This window comes from Micromesistius poutassou (genome assembly GCF_964030765.1).
Source record: "Micromesistius poutassou genome assembly, chromosome: 17".
In the NCBI taxonomy this organism is placed as follows: Eukaryota; Metazoa; Chordata; class Actinopteri; order Gadiformes; family Gadidae; genus Micromesistius; species Micromesistius poutassou.
In genome coordinates, this window is record NC_140287.1 from 5,288,197 (window position 1) to 5,307,437 (window position 19,241).

A 19,241-nucleotide genomic window follows, 5' to 3' on the forward strand; every position below is an offset into this window, starting at 1 on the left:
GAATTACCTAGTGTCAAAGCAGTAATATTTAATCATAGTCATTGTGTGGCAAACATTTGCAACATGACATTTGTCATATTAACTTGTGTCACTTTTGACACACAACCATGACTACATTTGTATTCATGTCATGAAGTAACATCATCAAATGGACTGGAATGGAATATTCATTAGCAGAACTAAAACATTAATAGTGAACACCCCCCTCTAGCTATGCTGAACTGCCCTGCTATAGTTTATTTGTTACTTATAGTGCCATGGTCAAAGTTCGAAGTTTGCTCAAACCTGCCTTTTGAAAATGTGGAAAATGTGTTTTTCAAGGTCAATGCCTAAGTGACGTGCACTGTAATCTTTCTACAGTACAAAAGAAAATGTGTAGGACATGATACATAAAGCATAAGTGAGAAATAACATTCTGGTTGATAAGCAAGGCATCGTGGTACAGAGGATGTACAGAAAGTAATGCAGACACAGTTTAAATTGCTCTGCACTTCTCAATTTACTTTACTTTTCTAAGTGGAGGCTATTGAGTTAAAACCTAATTTACCATTTGTTGGCTAATGTTGTCTCTTAAATTACTTTCCTGACTTTGCTTTTCTTGCACTTTGCTGATGATTCTGTGACCATAAGCGTGCCAACAGGATAAGGATACAGTCCATGGACCCATTGTTGCGCATGTTCTTTGTGACAAGAGTTTTCTAGAATTGGACTTAAGACTGGCCATTGATTATAGCAGGGTTGCCTCTTACCGCGGTGCATACAATGATTAGGGACACGGAGACGGTGGAAAAATACCACGGGACTGTTATTCAGTAGTAAGGTGCAGCAGCCGTTATGTGTCTTAAGCAAAATACGAGGATTAATGTCATTGTGTCATAATGTCAATACCTTTAACAAACATGACCCTTGAGTTGAGATCGACTAGGTATCCTGGTGAAAGTGGCCGGTTTGGCCCATCATTGGTGTGGGCACAGGACCAATTTGAAGGACATCTTTGAGAGGCATGTGTTCAGGAAGGTCCATGGCATGCTGGAGTGTCCTCCCCCGCCATCCCCCCCCCCCCCCCCCACTCTCCCTGGCCTGTGGCTTCAGGGTGCCAAGAGGGACCACTAAATGGACCAGGAACTACTTTATCCCTCTGGCTGGTCGTTTACGAAATCGCAGACTACCGCAATAATGATATAGGCCCTTTATCGACGATTTTATATGATGATATTAACTGTATGTTGTTGTGGGCTAGCTGTGTGACGTGTAGTCGTATAATGTCGTACAGACCGTAAGTATTTCATTTATAATCCGTGTTTGTTTGTTTTTATGAGTCATATATTAATCCATGAAGAAAAGCTTCACCCACGTGCAAACCTAATAGTAGTGCTTATGTTATTTGGAAATGTGTATGCACATATTTCAAGGCTGCAGTTGTGTGAAAGAGGGAAAAAAAAAGTGAGTGTTTCATCAGTTTTTTTGGGTTGCGGATAATACGTGAGGCAGGATTCTCTCATATATAGCATATTACGTGTTGTCATATTAAAGTTATGATTACTATTTGCTGAAAAACTACTGAGTGCGTCATCGCGGCGGTGATCAATCGGAATCGACTGAGATTCTTTTAGCGCCTCACTTTAGGAGGCACACAGTGCATAATATCTGTTAGCAGAGCTATAAATAAACCCCCTAAATGTGGAAATGGCTCACTGTGGCGCTAACCTTGTTTAAACCAGTGCTAAGGATCCACTGTTGACTCCCCAGTGTGGCTGAACAATAGCACCCTCTCTCTCTCTCTCTCTCTCTCTCTCTCTCTCTCTCTCTCTCTCTCTCTCTCTCTCTCTCTTAATATATGTTAATATAGAAAATATAATTCAGAGTCTTCTGTGCAGTGTATTTTTGTACATTTATATTTTCTTATTTGTGTATGAGGAAATCATGTCAACAACAATATACATTTTATGTTGAGGATAATAGGACTTTGTGTTGAGGATAATTCTTTATATTTACCTTACAGTTTTTCATAATTACTTAAAAACATTTCCTGATAGACTTGCAAACGTGTTAACTCAGTGATAACAGTGTTACCACTAAATGGTATTTTCTTTTCTTTGACAAACACATACATCATATGAGTAAACATTTCTAAGCACCCACTGAACACTGGTGTGCAGAATGGAAAACACTATAGTATGAATGGCAAACACTATATGAACGCTTCATCAGTATTACAGTTTTTCTGTTTTTTCACACTTCTCTTGCAAAAGCACACTTTCCCCTCAAAACAGTGTAATCACCCATTGAACACTGGTGTGCAGAATGGAAAACACTATAGTATGAATTTCTTCTTTCTCTTTCTAGATATAGAGAATTGTGTGTAGTGAAAATGTGCTTGGAATTCAGCAGAATTGGTTTGGCAGTTGGTACATGAGTTTCAGGTTGTGCACATTGTGTCTGATGTTCCAATTAATGTGTTTAAACAATTGTGAAAAACTGTATGCTTTTGCATGATTTGCTTTCATGCTTTTGCAAGAAAACAACACTCAAATAGAAAACAACACAATACTTTACAGTAACAACAAATACTGTATTTGTACCCAAAATGTGCAGTCTACTGTAAATCACAGCAAACAGGATGAAAATGGGATGAAATGAAAGAGATAACAGAAGATAGGCAATACTGTAAACAAAACATCTCAATGAATGAATGAACAAATTAATGCATTTTTATTGGTCGTAACCAAAGGGTAGGGGCAGAAGCTTCAGCTTACATATATTTTGCATATACATGCATACACTTACATACATACATACATACATACATACATACATACATACATACATACATACATACATACACACACACACACACACACACACACACACACACACACACACACACACACACACACACACACACACACACACACACACACACACACACACCCATAAGGGTCAATACTTATATCCAGTACATTTCCACCATAAGATGGATAATATCCTAAATAATGATGATAACCATAATGACAATAACAATGTTCATCATAATCATCACCATTATCAACATTCTCATTGAGTGATACTACTCAATGTCTTTACTTATCTAGTGTCATGTCTTTCTTCTGTGACCCTTCTATAGTAAATTGCAGATTGCTAATTGCACAACAGCCTTTGGAGTTTAGAAATGTGTTTGGCAGTGTGTTCTGTGTGAACAACAAGAGAGGGAATTCAGGAAGAGTGTGCAAGATATAGAGAATTGTGTGCAGTGTTGTGAAAAATGTGTGGTTTGGAATGGGAATCTGAGTCTAAAGCAGAAAATGTGCTTGGAGTTCTGCAGAATTGGTTTGGCAGTTGGTAAATGAGTCAGATGAATGATCAGGTTGTGCACATTGTGTCTGACGTTCAAATGAATGTTTAAACAATTGTGAAAAACTGTAATACCTCTAACTGATGTAAGATTGATTTCCAAACCTACAGGCGATACAGGCGTGATATTTCATACATCTAACCAGCCTCGGTGCCTGCCATGGGAGTAACCTGAGTAAGAACTTCTTCATTTCTTAACCTCAAATAAGATTCCCATGTATCACTTGAATGCAAAGTGATACAAATGTTTTATCTAAGGACAAATGTACAGTCTAATTTCATATCAGCGAAGACTTTGAGAAGGGAAATGAGACTCTTTTCATAAGAGTGTCATCGTAGGGCAAACGCAGATCTCTCTAACAATACTAATTATATTTTATGTAACAGGGCATGGGTAGTAGAGTAAACTAGTGGTACATACCCCTGGTACATAAAAGGAGAAGGCCCATTATTAGTGTTATGAGGGAAACGCTGTGTCCTATGATGACATCTTTGTGAAATGGTTCAGGTTCATAATAAATTGCGGACAGGACAACCTTGAGTATACCCCACCCTCACTTTCCAAACTTAAAGGTACAACTTGTAACATGCTCATCACAATACTTGCTTCTCCTACAACAATGCTACGTTCCCCATAAACATTTCTGTTCCGGGTCGGAATGGTTGTTTTTTTTGTTTGTGTTGTTGTGTTGTGTTATGAATCACTATTCTTCGAGTACCTCGGGTCACCAGATAGGAAACAAATCGGCACACAAACACAATGTGCTGCAGTCATGGAAGGAAGCAAACAAACTTAATCGTCTGAGATTGTATTCGATTCTACCAAACCTAAGAAGAGTTGTTCTCTTTTGAAAAAAAGCTCCATGACCAGAGTCGTGCTTAAACCGTCGCCATTGCATTTGAAAGATGGGGACCGCTTAGAGCCCAGAAGGATTTCAGGACGGATGCCACATGAGCTTGTTTAGGATTTGCAAGCAATAAATTCATTGTAAACATATACATGAGCATGATCTTACAGCGTAGGACAATCATTTCGCCAATCTCAAAACATTATGTTGTGCTCGGTTTGTCTTGCACTCGTTTTCGTTCAATGTCCAGTATCTGGCAACTTGCGGGAGCTTTGAGGTTTGTTTTTTAATATATACTTTATTTTGTTTTTCTTTTGTCCCTTCCTTGACCCCCCTAACCCCTCCAAGGTTAACACACATATAATCATATAAGCATACATACATACCATTCATTCTACAGTTATAAAGTTATATTTGAAATATTCAGCAACCCTCAGGTGCCCCCTATTTAAGTTCCATTCATGTCTGCATGTACAAAGAAGAAGATAAATAATTAAATAATAGAAAAAATAATAATAAAAAGAATAAAAAAGTAATAGAAAAAAATAAACAAATAAATAAAGAGAGCATGATTGAACATTCTAGATTGTTAATATGTGAATACTAAGTTCATCTATCATATATTATAAAACATACAGGCATCATATAGGGTCTAATCCCTTGATCCCACAGGGTTGGGGTCAAATGTTTTGCCACGTATATGTGAAAGAGATTCAAAAATTGATTTCCAGAAATTATTCAGTCTCTGACATGTCCAAAACATGTGGTCCAATGTGGCGGGGCTTTGGTGGCATATGGGACACTTGGGGTTTACTTAAGCAATAGATCACGACAGGCTGTGGACAGGCTGTGGAAAATTAAGGGGGTCACCATCCCTCCGCTGCGCGTCGGGACGGACAACGACCCTTAACTTTGGTATAATGAGAACATTTCACTGACTGAAGTGATCTATTGCTTTTATAAAACGCTTACGTAAGTATGGTGAAATGAAAGAAAATGAAAAAGTGAGAAAGTTGGAAAAGCATTTTTTTAACGAATACAAAAATGTAGTCCCTCCTGGCTGCCTGCAAAGTGTGCGGCAGTTGCTATGCAACACACAGTAGCGTCCTTCAGAGAGAAGGCTAGAGACGGTAGCTTGGTTCACCGGCAATTTAGCCTACTATCGAGCAGTTCACTCACGTGTGCCTATTTACAACATTTCCACCCTCTCCAGCAATCAACATATTTTTAGGCTTCAGTGAACTATGCTATTGCTTTTATATATAAATAAACAACAGTTCAAGTTAGGCACAGAGTGATACGGAACTCTGTAAACTGAACGGGCGTCATAGCTGTGTGTATACGCTCATTATAACTATAAATATAAATAATATTAACAGTTAGGAACCAATCCGTTTGCTTGATTTAAGCCACCCGTTTTATAATGTAGGATATATTTTAGCTAATCTAGCATTTGAAAAGTGGAGTCGGTGGAGGACTTTGAACTGTATTAAACCATGTCTTATACAGAGGGATGGTGTTTGGATGCGAGCTATGCTGCAGGAGCTTTGAGTTTTAGAGAGGGGGCGGTTGTGGAGACCACTCTCTACAATACTGTGAATTTGGACTGCAGTACCCATTTTAAACTGTCATTGTCGCTGTTACATATTGTTTAATTTTTTTAATACATTTTGTCTGAAGTGTACATGTGTATACGCTTGATGCTTGATTGGATTTTACAGAATTTTCATCAACATCACCATAGCCGAGCAGAGGAAATCGTATTCACTTACATTTTGCTCCCGATTCATACCCTGCCTTTATGATACCACTTATTAGGGTTTGTGAAGCGGGCTTAGGACAAATTACAACCTTTTTATATTAGCCATCTTATTTCACAGTGCAAGATCTACACCTCTGCAATGCTTGAATCGACAGCAGTAAAATGGATCATTACAATATTAGATCATCTATTATATTATAAAAATAATAATAATCTATTCTTTCTCAATGACTTTAACTGGCCCATCTTTTTACACGTAATATTTTGATTAATAGGAATTAAGAAGGTGATTTAATCGTCCTCTTAATTCCTCTTTCTTCAGCCTTCCAAGTGAGCCGTAGGAGCTGAACACCAACATGGCCATAAGACTCGGCCCTTTCAATGTTGTAATATGAGCATTAAAAATTATAAGCATTAAGCCAATGAGGAACTGACCATAATCCAAACAATACTATTCAAGCCTTGTACACCCAGATGTCCTCCCAGCTGGTACAATCCACTGGATAGGCTGGGAGGCAAAAATAGGAGGCACTTCAACATAGCACTTACTCATTCACAAATTATTGTTGTGTTAATGATTAGTTCATCATTAAAACAATTATTTATTACTTTCGAATGAACTTCATTCAAAAGTTCAGTTGTTTTTTCTTAATTATTGTAAGTACTACAGATAATTTGTTTTCTCGTTTTGCCCCATCACTTGCTGCAGCATTTACCACTTACCCTAACCCTTACCCTAACACACGCCCACAACACAAGATAAATAGGGAGATCAAGTCATGAGCAGGACAATTTGCTCATTGAACAATTAAAAAATCAAAATAAATCTATCAGCAACTACAACAGCCAAACCCAACACAATCAGTGTGGAATCATTACCTGCTCTCATGCCATTAGCTCTCTCGGTTGAAAGTCAATGTGCATTTGAGACAAGCTTCTAAACTGTACATAAGAGGTGATCCTAACAGCTATGCAGCGGCCAAACAGGATAGGCTCACTCAATGCCGATAGGAACGGTGGACAAGGGCAAACATTATCAACTCATGGTCATCTCAGCTGGCCTGCCTGGCCTCTGAAAACAAATAAAGGACACACTAAGTTGCTCTGCCATCAGGGGTAATGGTAGCCCATGTCTTGCTTATTTTCATTAATTGTGAGTGTGCATGCATTGGCTTGGTTACTATAGAGTTTATAGAATCATACATATACAAATCTCCTATTCCTCACCACTGACGTCGTATGCTGGTGTGTACGTCCGAGTTAATCTGTGCACATGCATTCACTTGCGTTATGTGTTCCGCAGAAGTCATGGATGTTTCATTTTTTTCACCATAATGATTCTTAAAAGTAACTCGAAATTCTGCGAGTTACTTTCCCATGCAGTCATTCCAGACTTCCGTTGTGTTGCCAGCCATGCACCTGGCTGTCTGCTTAGAGATGCAACAAGAAAAATGCACAAACAAAAAACAATTTCGGCCAGCATTTGACGATTTGGACGACAGCCTTTTTAATTAATTAATCTTTGAGGCTTTATAAATCCTGGTGGGACAAAGCATGATTCATATCATTCATGAGGCTAGTCTGATGTTTCCAGGACAGTTAGTAAGTTTCATTTTGGAGGTTTGCGCGATATAGGTCTGAAAACTGGGCATCTCCTTATCACCGCACCTCATTGGCTTGCTTTCCCTCTCTCTCCCAAGTGCCCCTGCTGCATCGGCTGTTGTGAAACACTAACCCTTTTGTCTGGGCCTGATATGGGCTGAGAAGCATTAAAGGTCCCTGCTGTTACTAATCGGAAACTAAAACAACACCAAAACAAAAACAAATGCCCACGGCAGGCAAAGCAAAAACAAACAGGAGGAGAGGATGCACTTGAATGCCTCTGAATAATAATGAGGCGGCCCGGACTGGGCAGTGGACTGTGGGGAACCAAAGGTGAGACATGATCAGATAGAGCCTGATTTAAGTCCAGTATAATCAAGAAAAGAAACATACTGAGGCTGCTGGACAGATGCCTACCACTTCTCCCCAAAGGCGGCTTTCAAGCAAAATCAAAAAAAATAACAACATTATAATTGCATTGTTTGCATGCTTAGCAATTGTAAGCTTGCAGTTTGCAATTTAGTATTTTGCTTCCCTCTTGTTTCACTTTCCCAGATTTGAGAGGAAAACAAACAGTGATGAGCCCGTATTCTCCCTTATCCCTTATTCTTTTGTTAGTTATGTTACAGAAATGTAATCAAGCGGTTTTGGATTTTTCATGTTGGCTTTATTCAGATGCTCAATGATAAGTAGAATGACTTCTAAGCATATTCATTTTACAATGTTCACTATATGGGCATTTGTGGACAAAGTCTGAGGCAGGCGGTTACGAGCAAGCGAATGGCTGTGGGTAAGGAGAAAACATAGTTCCTGGGGTGCAAGCTAAGGTAGGCTAGCTGACTAATGTGCTAACGTGTTTGTTTTGTCAAGGTTATGGTTAGGGCTAGGGGTATGATGCAGTAAAGAGAGTATTTGGATGCATTAAATGTGGCAATGTGGTGGCAGCATAGAGGGGGGTGACTCCAGGACACTGGTTTCATTGTTAAGCCCTCAGGAGGTGTTGTGGGCCTAATTTAACGAATCATCTGTGAAAGAGGGTGCCCACTTGATAACCCCAATGACATGCTGCATACTGCATACTGCTGTTAGATGGGCCATTTGTCTTGTGTTTTTCACCATTGGTTGGTAGCCTAGTGGCCAGTGTGCTTGCAAGGTTAGTTTGGGCAGGGGCTTCTGAATATGTGTTTTCCTTGGACTTTGGCAAAAGGGATTATAACATCTAATCCTGTGTATTAATGAAGTATGATTAGTATCTAAAGGTTGTTCAATATCCATTACACAATTTCTCAATGAAGTGGATGTCTTCTAAGCTAAATATTCCTCTAGCATCTGTAGGACACTTGAAATAAGGTAAACCAGCTCTTAATGTAGTGGATTCATGTTGTGTAAGCTACATATGGCTTTATTATCCGTAGGACACTTGATGTAAGGTGCATTAGCTATAGTTGACTTTGTGGAGTGCACATTCCTCTTGTCCTCTAAAGGACGCTCAATACGAGCAACAGTAGCTCTGACGGTTTGGCATTGAGCGGTGTGGGAGCCCAGGTGTTATCCTGCAACACAGCGCTAGCCACCAGGCACCTCCACACAGAGGTGAGACGTCCAGTTCGGTACGGGAAGTGCACATATTCCCCCGTAGCATCTGGACTTGCTAATGAGCACACCTCTCTGGCACAGCCTAATGAGTCCCATCAGCTGGCCCCACGCACAGGCTAAAGCGTGGGACGCGGAACGCCAGATTGAAAGACACCTCTGCCCTGACTATATCTATTTGTGTGTAGGTAATGAGGTCGCTGTGTTACCGTATGGAACATTACACACACGGTGGCCGTGACTGGTATGTGACTACACAAGCCGCCACGGTATCAAGCATACGGCGTCGGCTTTGTGACGGACTCACAAAGGGACTGTATGTATTGTTAAGTACAAGATTCAAGAAATCCCAAAATGGGAATGATCTGTCTCATACTCGCCCATAAGGCAAGGTCTCTGTATTTTAAAGTGATGTTAAAATGTCAGGCAAAGTAAGTCATTGTGCTAATTGTGATGTTGTGTGAGGGATACAAAGCAGGGCCCCCTCCCCCCACCCACACACACACTCCATCCTTCCTCATGTCCAGGGTAAATAATGCATTGTGCGCAGTAAGAGGATTTGGGAAGAATGCACTCTGATACAGTTTGCTGGCTCTTGTGCCTCCAGCTCGGATTTCATTATCTGCAAAAACGCTAACTTTGCTTAACAGTTGGCCCATTTCCGTATGCTTTGTTAACAAGAACCGATTGATTCCCCCAGCTTGCGAAAAGTGTGCGATGGCTCACCCCGATTTAAAACGCGACCACTCAACTTCAACTCTGTTCTCCGAAGTTAATCTCTTACCTCAGAGGGGCTTAAAAGTGCCACATGGTTTTAGTATGTTAAGTCTGAACACTACTGATTAGTGGGAAAATAGCGTCTAACTCCAGTTCATTAGCTGCAGCGTCAAGGGCCAACTAGAGACGACAGCCGTGCTGGTGTGTTCAATAAGTTGCACATCCGTCGTTACGGAGGGCTTCTCCTGCCAGCAGCGCTACTGCTGTTAAAAGAGTCCACAAACAGGATTACAATGATAACAACATAATACTTATGTGATTCAGAGCCCGACCCCTTCAAGAAAATGGGATGGCGTAGTGGTCAGACCTGATTTATATGAATGTAAATCACGTATTTATATGAATACAAAGGAAGTATAGTTCTGACGTTGTGTCATTGTGTATATTTTACCCGGCTTGGATTCAGAAAAGGGAAATCCGTAACTTTGGGCCATTTTTTTTTTTACATTTATTTCACTGATAACCACAAACGTCAACCACAAATGTGATTCCGGTGCATTCCGGTACATGACAACATTGTGTGTTAAACCAATTGTGGACGGCATGTTTTTTTTTTATTGTAAGACCTAGAGCTTATTGAGTTTCCTGGTATCACAAGCCAGCAGCTATTTACTTTTTATCCAAAATAGCAAATAGTTGCCTCTGCCAGGCACAAATATCCACAAGCTAAAACACATTGAAGCGGGCACTTTACAAATAGAATTCTCTTCTAGACGCTCGGGCTCGCTTGAAATCCGTTCCTCACTGATAATTGTTCCCAAACAGGCTTTTTCCTCCCCCATCTCAGCCTGACAGGGACGCAGAGACGCTCACCGCCTTCCCTCTGGGCCCCTCAGGAGTTTTCAGACCTGGTCCGGACACGACTACCTATACAGGAATCACAGGCAGCAGCATCGCCATGGAAACCCTGTGGAAGCTCTCCTCGTCCTTGCCAACTTGTGTGACGTGTAGGGGGCATGAAGATGAGGTTGGGGGAGAGAGAGAGAGAGTAAAATTAGGTATAACGAAAAGCACTGCGATTTAGGAGGGCCTTGAAACTTGGCCAATCTTTTTCTGCCTTTGGGGAGTCGGGAATTCCTTGGGATAGGATAAGAAAAAGTAAAGGATCTAACAACCTTTTAGAAAGAATTATGAAAATAAAGGTATACTTTTGGACTTGGAGTACTGGCCCGCGGTTCTATTGCTGTGCAATTAACAGCCAAGTCTACCCCTACGTGCAGCAACCCTCCCTTTTTCAGTTTTTGGAGTGTATTAATATAGCCTGGCTCCGCCCGCCTCCGTACGTCCGCTCAATTTTCATTTCCCTTCAGTACTACGTCTGGGTTTGCGGTATTTTCTCAGGTTTTCTGCAGCCAATTTTTTGGCCGTCCAATCAGCAAACAGAGGGAGTGGCTGAGAACATTGACGTTGAGGTTGTGCGCTAGTTTGAGTTGTAGTCAAACGTCAGCGATTGGTTACGGCAGATCCAGAGTGGCACTGGGCAGATCTAATAGTTTCAAACTCCAACAGACACCCGCCTTCAAGTGAGTCAATGTTTGTCAATGGAGAAAGGCCAGACTCTCTGTGCAAATGAAGTACGAGATTCTGGTAGGACCAGGCTAGTATTAATATATTATATATTTCAAATTGAACGCCATCTGGTCGTAATCTCTGGCGTTCTTTCGCCGTTCAAAAGGCTGTAGCGAGGCAGGAATGGGCCGGGGCTCCGGTAGCTAATGTCTTCCCACGGGACAGTTTAAAAAGAAGAGAGGGGGGGGAAAATAAACAAATTCCAGCTAATACATGCAAATTGGCTGCGACACGGCAGGAGTCAATGAAACACTGGCACGGGCCGCAGCCTCCTCGTTCCAGAGCATCGCGGGAGTCTGCCTCGCTGCACGCTGCACGCTGCATTTGAAAGGAACGGAATTGTGCCTCATACAATCCATAAACACAATGACGATTACAGCGTGCGGTGCGACGGACATTGTTGTATGACGCCGCCTGCCGCTGCTCCATATGTGCTGGTTAAATGGGACACGGCTGCAGCTGGGGGGGGGGGAGGGGGGTGCTGTTGTGCTTGAGTGCAGGGCGTACAAAAGGACCCGCGTGTGTGTGTGTGTGTGTGTGTGTGTCGCCCGTGGGGAACACACGCCGTCTGTGAAGCGGTCTGAGCCATCAGATGCGGGGAGCAATTAGTATCCACGGACGGAAAATAGAATAACATACAATCTAAAGTGAATGAAAACAGCCAGGGGTCATGGAAACAACACCGTTTCCAGGCCCCACCTCGACAGCTTTATTAGATTTAAGTGTAGCCGGGGGCGTCGCTCTCTGGCACGTGCCGGCTCGGGGGTGAACAGGGTAAACCTCGTCAGCGCCCGTCCCCGCTCTGTGGTTTCCTTGAACTAGTCAACAGGCTTTATTCAATAGGATTTTAATCACGGTTGTTTTCTGTGGCTTTGTCCTGCTTTACCAAGAACATTGTTTTTTATTGTTTCAGGAACCTAGACAAGGTTCTGACACACTCGCACACAACGCACGCACACATGCACGCACACGCACACACACACACACACAAGTGTGCGCACACACACACACACACACTCATACACAGACACATGCATGCATGCACACTCACACCCTCACACTCATACACACACCCTCACACACAGACACACGCATGCATGCACACACACACACACACACACACACACACACACACACACACACACATACACACACGCATGCATGCACGTAGGCATGCACACACACACGTACACACACACAAAGGCAGAACCTTTGATTACGTATTTTTGCTATAATGAACCAAACACAACACAAAACCATTTAAATTAAGGACAATCAGAACACAGGCTTGTGTTTAAGGAGGCGTGGGCTACGATAACAGGTCGTTTGCATTCTACATGTAGGTGTAGAATGTAATTTCATGGCTGGAGATTTGATTGGATCATGCTTAAGTGAAAACACTGTGAGCAGGTGTTGTGCAGGGGTTACGCAAGGACATCATGCCATGAGCTTATTAGTTGATATGTCAAGCCTGGCCCCCGGACAAAGCCGACTCTCTGTGGAGGATGTGAGCATGATTCAATGCATGTGTAAATAATAAACACATTTCATTGGGACGCTTTTGGCAAGCGTCACGTAATTGGATGTTGTATAATATGTTCATAGCATAACAGTAGCACTTAGCCCTCTGTCTGTACAGCATTTATATTTCCTGTTTCGTTTGTCAAGAACAAAATGTGTAGTTATTGTGTTATAAAACTTTACCGCACATCCTGTTTTTTGTAAACTAGAGAGCACTGTTGTGTCAATGCACACTTCAATAAGTTGTTTTCTCTCTCTGTCTCTCTCTATCTCTCTCTCTCGCTCTCTCTCTCGCCCCCAGGTCAGTTCCTCTGGGTGAACGGCTCTGTGTTCGGGGGCCCCTGGGTGCTGAGTCCCTGGCTGTGGGGGGGGCCCGACCCCTGTGGCCTGGACATGGCCGTGTTCCTCCACCCTCGGCAGAGCGGCCGCTACACGGTGTGGATCATAGAGCGAGACAAACCGCCGCTCGCCCTGCTGTCCACAGACACCCTGCCCCGCATCACCGGGTAAGGGGTACTCCCTTGTGGTTGTGTCACGTCTGTAACGCCATGACGACTACTGATATGTATATATATATATATATATATATATGCATGAATGCGTAGTGCGGTTTATTCAAACGCATCGGGAAGAAATGATCTATTAATGTTTTCCGACCGGAATTGAATGGCGGGCGCGGATTGCATCTTGTTCGGTAACTGAGCTGAAGGCAACAAATATCTTTGACTTTCACCCAAGTCGGTTTGCTTTCCCACATGCAAATGCAAATTAATTCTGCCCAACTTCTCCACAAAACAAACCGGTGCACCGGAAATCGTTCGCATGGCTGAGCTCTGTTAACCTCCTAATACGGGACATGTTCACACCTCAACAGCACAAAGATATCAGCAAACCTAGAACACACATGCGGGGGGGGGGGGGGGATACACATTCCCATCCCAAGAATGCACTGTCCAGCTACAAATGAGAAGCCTAGTCCTCCCGAGTAATCTTGTGCAAACAACTTTCGTCACACACAGGTTTACAGAGCATCCTAACACAGCCACACAGCTGTTTAATTTTGCCGAGGTGAAAATGTGTGTGTGTGCGTGTATGTGTGTGTGTGTGTGTGTGTGTGTGTGTGTGTGTCTGTGTGTGTGTGTGTGTATGTCTGCGTGTCTGTGTTTGTATGCATGCACGCATGCGCTGCCATGCATAACAGCATTTTTGAATCATGGCCCCTCATCATGAATGCCCAGTTCATGCTGCACGGATGTGTTGTTCTTTTTCTCCAGACATTCATTCTCATTCAGCTCAGCAAGCTACAAGAGAAGCTGAACACATAAAGTAGCCTGCATTTCATTAAGGGAGCACAGAAACCGAATGGAAATCACAGCAGCCACGGTGACTTCCTCACCCGTTTTATGTCTGAAACGGTGTACCAAAAAGAGTGAGAGAGAAAGAAAGGGAGAGTAATCCCTAAGTGCCACGAGGTGTGCACACCTAATTATATTCTTTCAGAGGATTATCTGCTTAAAATGATGTGTCTGACATTTGGACCAAGGCGGCCAGATAGGTCAACAGTTTTATTTGATCTTTTTGCGTGCATTTCCATTAAATCTATATTTCTTCCTCTTCAGTTGAATAGGGTAAGATTAATTTGTCACTGTCTGTCTTTGTTGTTGTGTGTACCCATCCTGAGGTGTTGCATTGTGTGTGGGAAGTTAAGTGTCTCAATTGATATATATATGCATGTGTGTGTGTGTGTGTGTGTGTGTGTGTGTGTGTGTGTGTGTGTGTGTGTGTGTGTGTGTGTGTGTGTGTGTGTGCCGCCTGCAGCGCCCCACTCACGCTAAGGGCAATGAAATCCCGCCAACGCCGAGCTTTGTACGTCCCTCGTTCTCTCTGCCGCTCTCTTGACGATGTGTCTGGAGGAGTGTTTTATATATTATCTTTTTTACTTCCTTTTGTATTTCATCTGTCACGGCCACTCCAAATACACACACACACACACACACACACACACACACACACACACACACACACACACACGGGCCCCCAAAGTGAAAACAGGCACTCGCTCGCCAGGGGACCTGAACCTCATTCGCGTGGCAGATTAGGCGTGTTCTCATCAGTAGTCGGAGCCTCGCCCACACGACGCAGACGTGCCTCTCTCTCTCTCTTTTGCGTGGTGAGTTCCACTTCGCCAAACTTTGCCTTTCTCTCCCGTTCCAGTGGGGAAGCACTTGCATTATCATAAATCCAAGAGGAGGAGATGGAGACGAGGGAGAAAAGAAAACGCAGCAAACAAAGGCAGCCGGCAGGTTGTGGGAACCCTGGCTGGACATGGGCTTATTAAAATGGTCTACCTGGGGTCTCTGGTCTGGCCTCGCATCCTAATTCTCTGGGTCTCCACTATCTATCTTATTTGGAAGGCACAGACCTCTCCCACGCAAGGTTAGACGTATTTGTGGGGGGAAATAACCTTCCAAGAATTTGGTTTGTGTGTGTGTGCTGCAGTATCGATTGGGCCGTGCTTTGTGTGTGTGTGTGTGTGTGTGTGTGTGTGTGTGTGTGTGTGTGTGTGTGTGTGTGTGTGTGTGTGTGTGTTGCACTTCATTTGCATTCTAAAATACATTCTGTGCATCCTTTGTGATTTTTAGAAGTTAGGCACTGGTCCTAACTTTTCACAGAACATAGGGACCCAAGAGACAGAATCCAGACGCAATCCCATGTGACCAACATTGTTTCTGGGGGACTTAAAATGATACAAAACCCTTTGGTAAAAGATCCACACGTTGTATACCAAGTTTCTGTTGGCCATAAGTTATATTCTCAAAGCCAGACAAAACCCCCCCAAAAAAGCTGTTGTGCTGGCCAACACAACTTTGACCATGGAACAACTCTTCTGTGATACTGGTTTTCACATTTTTGGTGGCGTGCGCTGCAGCCAGAATCAGAATAGAAATGTTTCTCTCACAGGAGAGGGGAGAAGCAATCAAGTAGTTTTTTCTATATATTTGTAAAGCATGTATTCTGCGGGGTCTACACTGCCACTTTCTGAGTTGAGCATCTCTGTGCTTCAGTGTCCGTCCATCACCTTGGACTGAAGCCCTCGCACACACAGACAGTAGTGGGCTGAGTCTCTCTCTCTCTCTCTCTCTCTCAAATCATCGTCAATAGCATCTGTTCTATTTCTGTTATACTGAATAATGTCCAAAGATAATATCTAGTGAAGGGTCAATAAAGTGGCATCTTACAGTAAAGTGGCATCATCCCCCCCAACCCCCCCCCCCATATGAAACACACTTATGCCACTCCACTCTCCCTCGCCTTACATTCTAAGGTTGTTCTACATAGGGTTAGATATATGGATGAAAGCGCGGCTGGTTCACCCTCGGCTTTGTAATGTAAGCTCTCCCTTCCTTCCGTTACTGTACTCATATATGTCTTCACAACCACAAGAAACATCTCGGTGAGCAAAATAAACTTTCAAAATCAAAGTGCAAAATTCTTGATTTCTAGTGGCCACTTAAAAAGTAAAATATAAAATATTTTTATCTCAAAAGGAAAGGAGCACGTTTGATACTTGCTTTACCACATAGACATACCTGCCCTGATGGGGTCTGGAACGGCGTACATATACGTATGTAGGCCGTTGTAGACCCGTGGGGAGGTAAACATCCCCACAATTAGGTGTACGTGATTTCATTCAATCCCATATGAATTTTCTAAATATATATATTATCTAGTTTTACTTGTATTCGGGACTTCTAATGAAGGGAATGGGCAGTTTAATTAGCTAGCAGTTGAATTGAATTGAGTTAGCGAGTATTTAGTGATGTGAATGAAGATAAACAGAGCAAATCCCAACAGAGTAAAGATTAGAGGAAATAAAGCAAAAAGAAAAAAACGTTATCAGCCCCGTCAGGCAAACAAAAGAGTGCATTGTGGGTGATTAGCCAGGCACAATGGTTACGGGGAATCATGCGGGAAAGCATTTTTCCTTTGCACGGAATATCTCTCTAATACTTTCCCTCTCCTCTCCCTCCTTTGAAGCTCACTTATTCTCTTTCTTTCACTCCCTCATCTGTTTTTTTTCCGTCTATACTCCAGGCGACTGTCAAATGGCTTCCCAAAAGCCTATATTGCAGTTCTGCTGTTTCATATGCAAATGCACGTCTCCGTAGCTATCGGCCATCGCTGCCGCAGAGCCTCTGTCGGTGACTTCCTATGTATCTGTTTCACTAACTGAATTGAAAACACCCTCCCGTGTACGCACACACGCACATACACACACACATAGACATGTGCATATGCACACACAAAGACACACACAAACAAACACTCTCACAGACACACACAAGAAAGAAAGTTGAAAGCAATCGATTTCATAGACAATGCATTGATACACAGACGCTGGCCTCCTCATCTGATGTTCCAGCCTTGCTATTCCATCCCTGTGCCTACAGTTGGTTCTGCTCCGTCTTACATCTCCCACGAAGGCTGGACAGACGGGAGGAACGATAACTACATTAAACCCTCCAAGAGATGCCGTCATCGGGCCCAAAAAAACCCCACTATAACTATAAATGTCCTAATCCTTAACGTTGCCCTTTTATTGCATTAAACACATGTGCAAAACGAGCGTGCGCGTTGCAGTCTGGGAGATTTAAGGGTCATTGAACAGGGTTTAATTAAATCACTTGTCTTCAGCAGGCCTAATGTGAAATAACAATGGCATTGTTTTTTTGATGGGGGTTTCTTTCATTTGATTTAAACGTTCTACTTTCTTGCACGTATCTTGTGATATCAACTTGGCTACTTTTCCCATTGGAACCATTTCTCCCACACGCATGCATGTTGCGCACAAGCAGGCAGGCACGCACGCACGCACGCACGCACACACATGCACGCACGCACACACTTTCCCTTCTATTTCGACAAAATAAGCTTTAGTGTCTCTGAAGGGTTTTGGTTACAGCACCAAGAACTTTATAAAAGTTAAATAATGTTGAAAGATGAAATGGTGCAGTCTTATGTGTACTCATGAAAAGAAACGGGAAAAATAACGTGCCATTCATGTGATAAGAGATATCTTGTCTTAGCTAGGATGGCGTTTTCCACAGCCCTCTCCCCTCTCTCTAACTCTCCTCTCTCACGCTCTTCCTCTTGTTTTCTTCTTCACAAAAAAGTTACGTAATGGAAATATATATTAAAAATTTTTTTTCGTTCTATTTGCTTTTTTATCCCTTTTTCGCAGGCCTTGCCTCTCCTCGCTCATCTGTGTGTCTTGAATCACATTTCCCTGAAGTTCCAGTTCACATCCCTCCATGCTGGAGCTGTATTTTCAGATGGGAACACTACCGCTGAATGGCGGAAGAGGCAAACGTGGCCTACTTTCCATTGACACCACTTGAAAAGAACAGAAAGTTACATTTATGATTTTCTTTCTAACCTGTGGCGAAAATCCCCCACTTTAGAATAGGAATTTTGAATCCAGACATTAAACATGGAGTCCTTTTAAGAGCATACTTGTGCTGTGATACGCACTTTGCATCAAAGCAAATGCCGAGAAAGAGAGTTGTGTTTTTTCCCCCCTTGGCCGAGAACCACTACCCCTGTTTTTAGAGTGTGTTTCAGAGACTTTTTGCTTTTTATTTTTTTGCTTTTACATCTCATATTTTTCAATAAAGAAGGTTTAGTTTAAAGCCTATAATAAGGCTTATACACTATGCCATGTGCATGAGCAACATGTAGTATATTATTGAAGTTCACAATTCAGAACTCATAATTGATCCACAGCTTCGTTTTCAAATATTACTTTTTACATTCCAGCCTTTCTTTAATTGTAAAGGACCTGATATTCTTTAAACAACAATAAATGAACTATAAAAAACGATTTTTGGACCAACAACAATATGCAACAGAAAAGGCTTCATTTTGTTGTTAAATAAATAAATAAATATATATATATATATAGTGACTCATGTCACTACACAAGCTGCCCATTAGTCACCTAGATTATATTGTTAAACCCAATGGAGGTTCCTACAGCCATCTCACCGTAAGGCTGTTAACACCTCACCCTTGTATTCTATGTATGTTAATAACATATAGAAATAGCATTTATGAATATTTGTAATGTCGTAGAATATGTTGTGATAAACAAACCAAAAAAAAAAAAGTGCAATGCTCCCACTTACTTTTCCCAGTTGGGAAGCTGCTGCTGTGGTGTC

At 42.3% G+C, this 19,241-nt stretch overlaps 1 protein-coding gene across 1 annotated transcript in view; it reads left to right on the top strand.

Moving 5' to 3' along the window:
• The window catches only part of alk (ALK receptor tyrosine kinase), a gene marked incomplete at both ends in the record, with an annotated part of 301,524 nt that overhangs the window by 161,028 nt on the left and 121,255 nt on the right, over positions 1–19,241 (top strand). Inside the window, one exon of the mRNA XM_084481688.1 lies at positions 13,325–13,529. Coding sequence (XP_084337814.1) covers positions 13,325–13,529 — 205 coding nt within the window. The remainder of the gene's footprint in view (positions 1–13,324; positions 13,530–19,241) is intronic.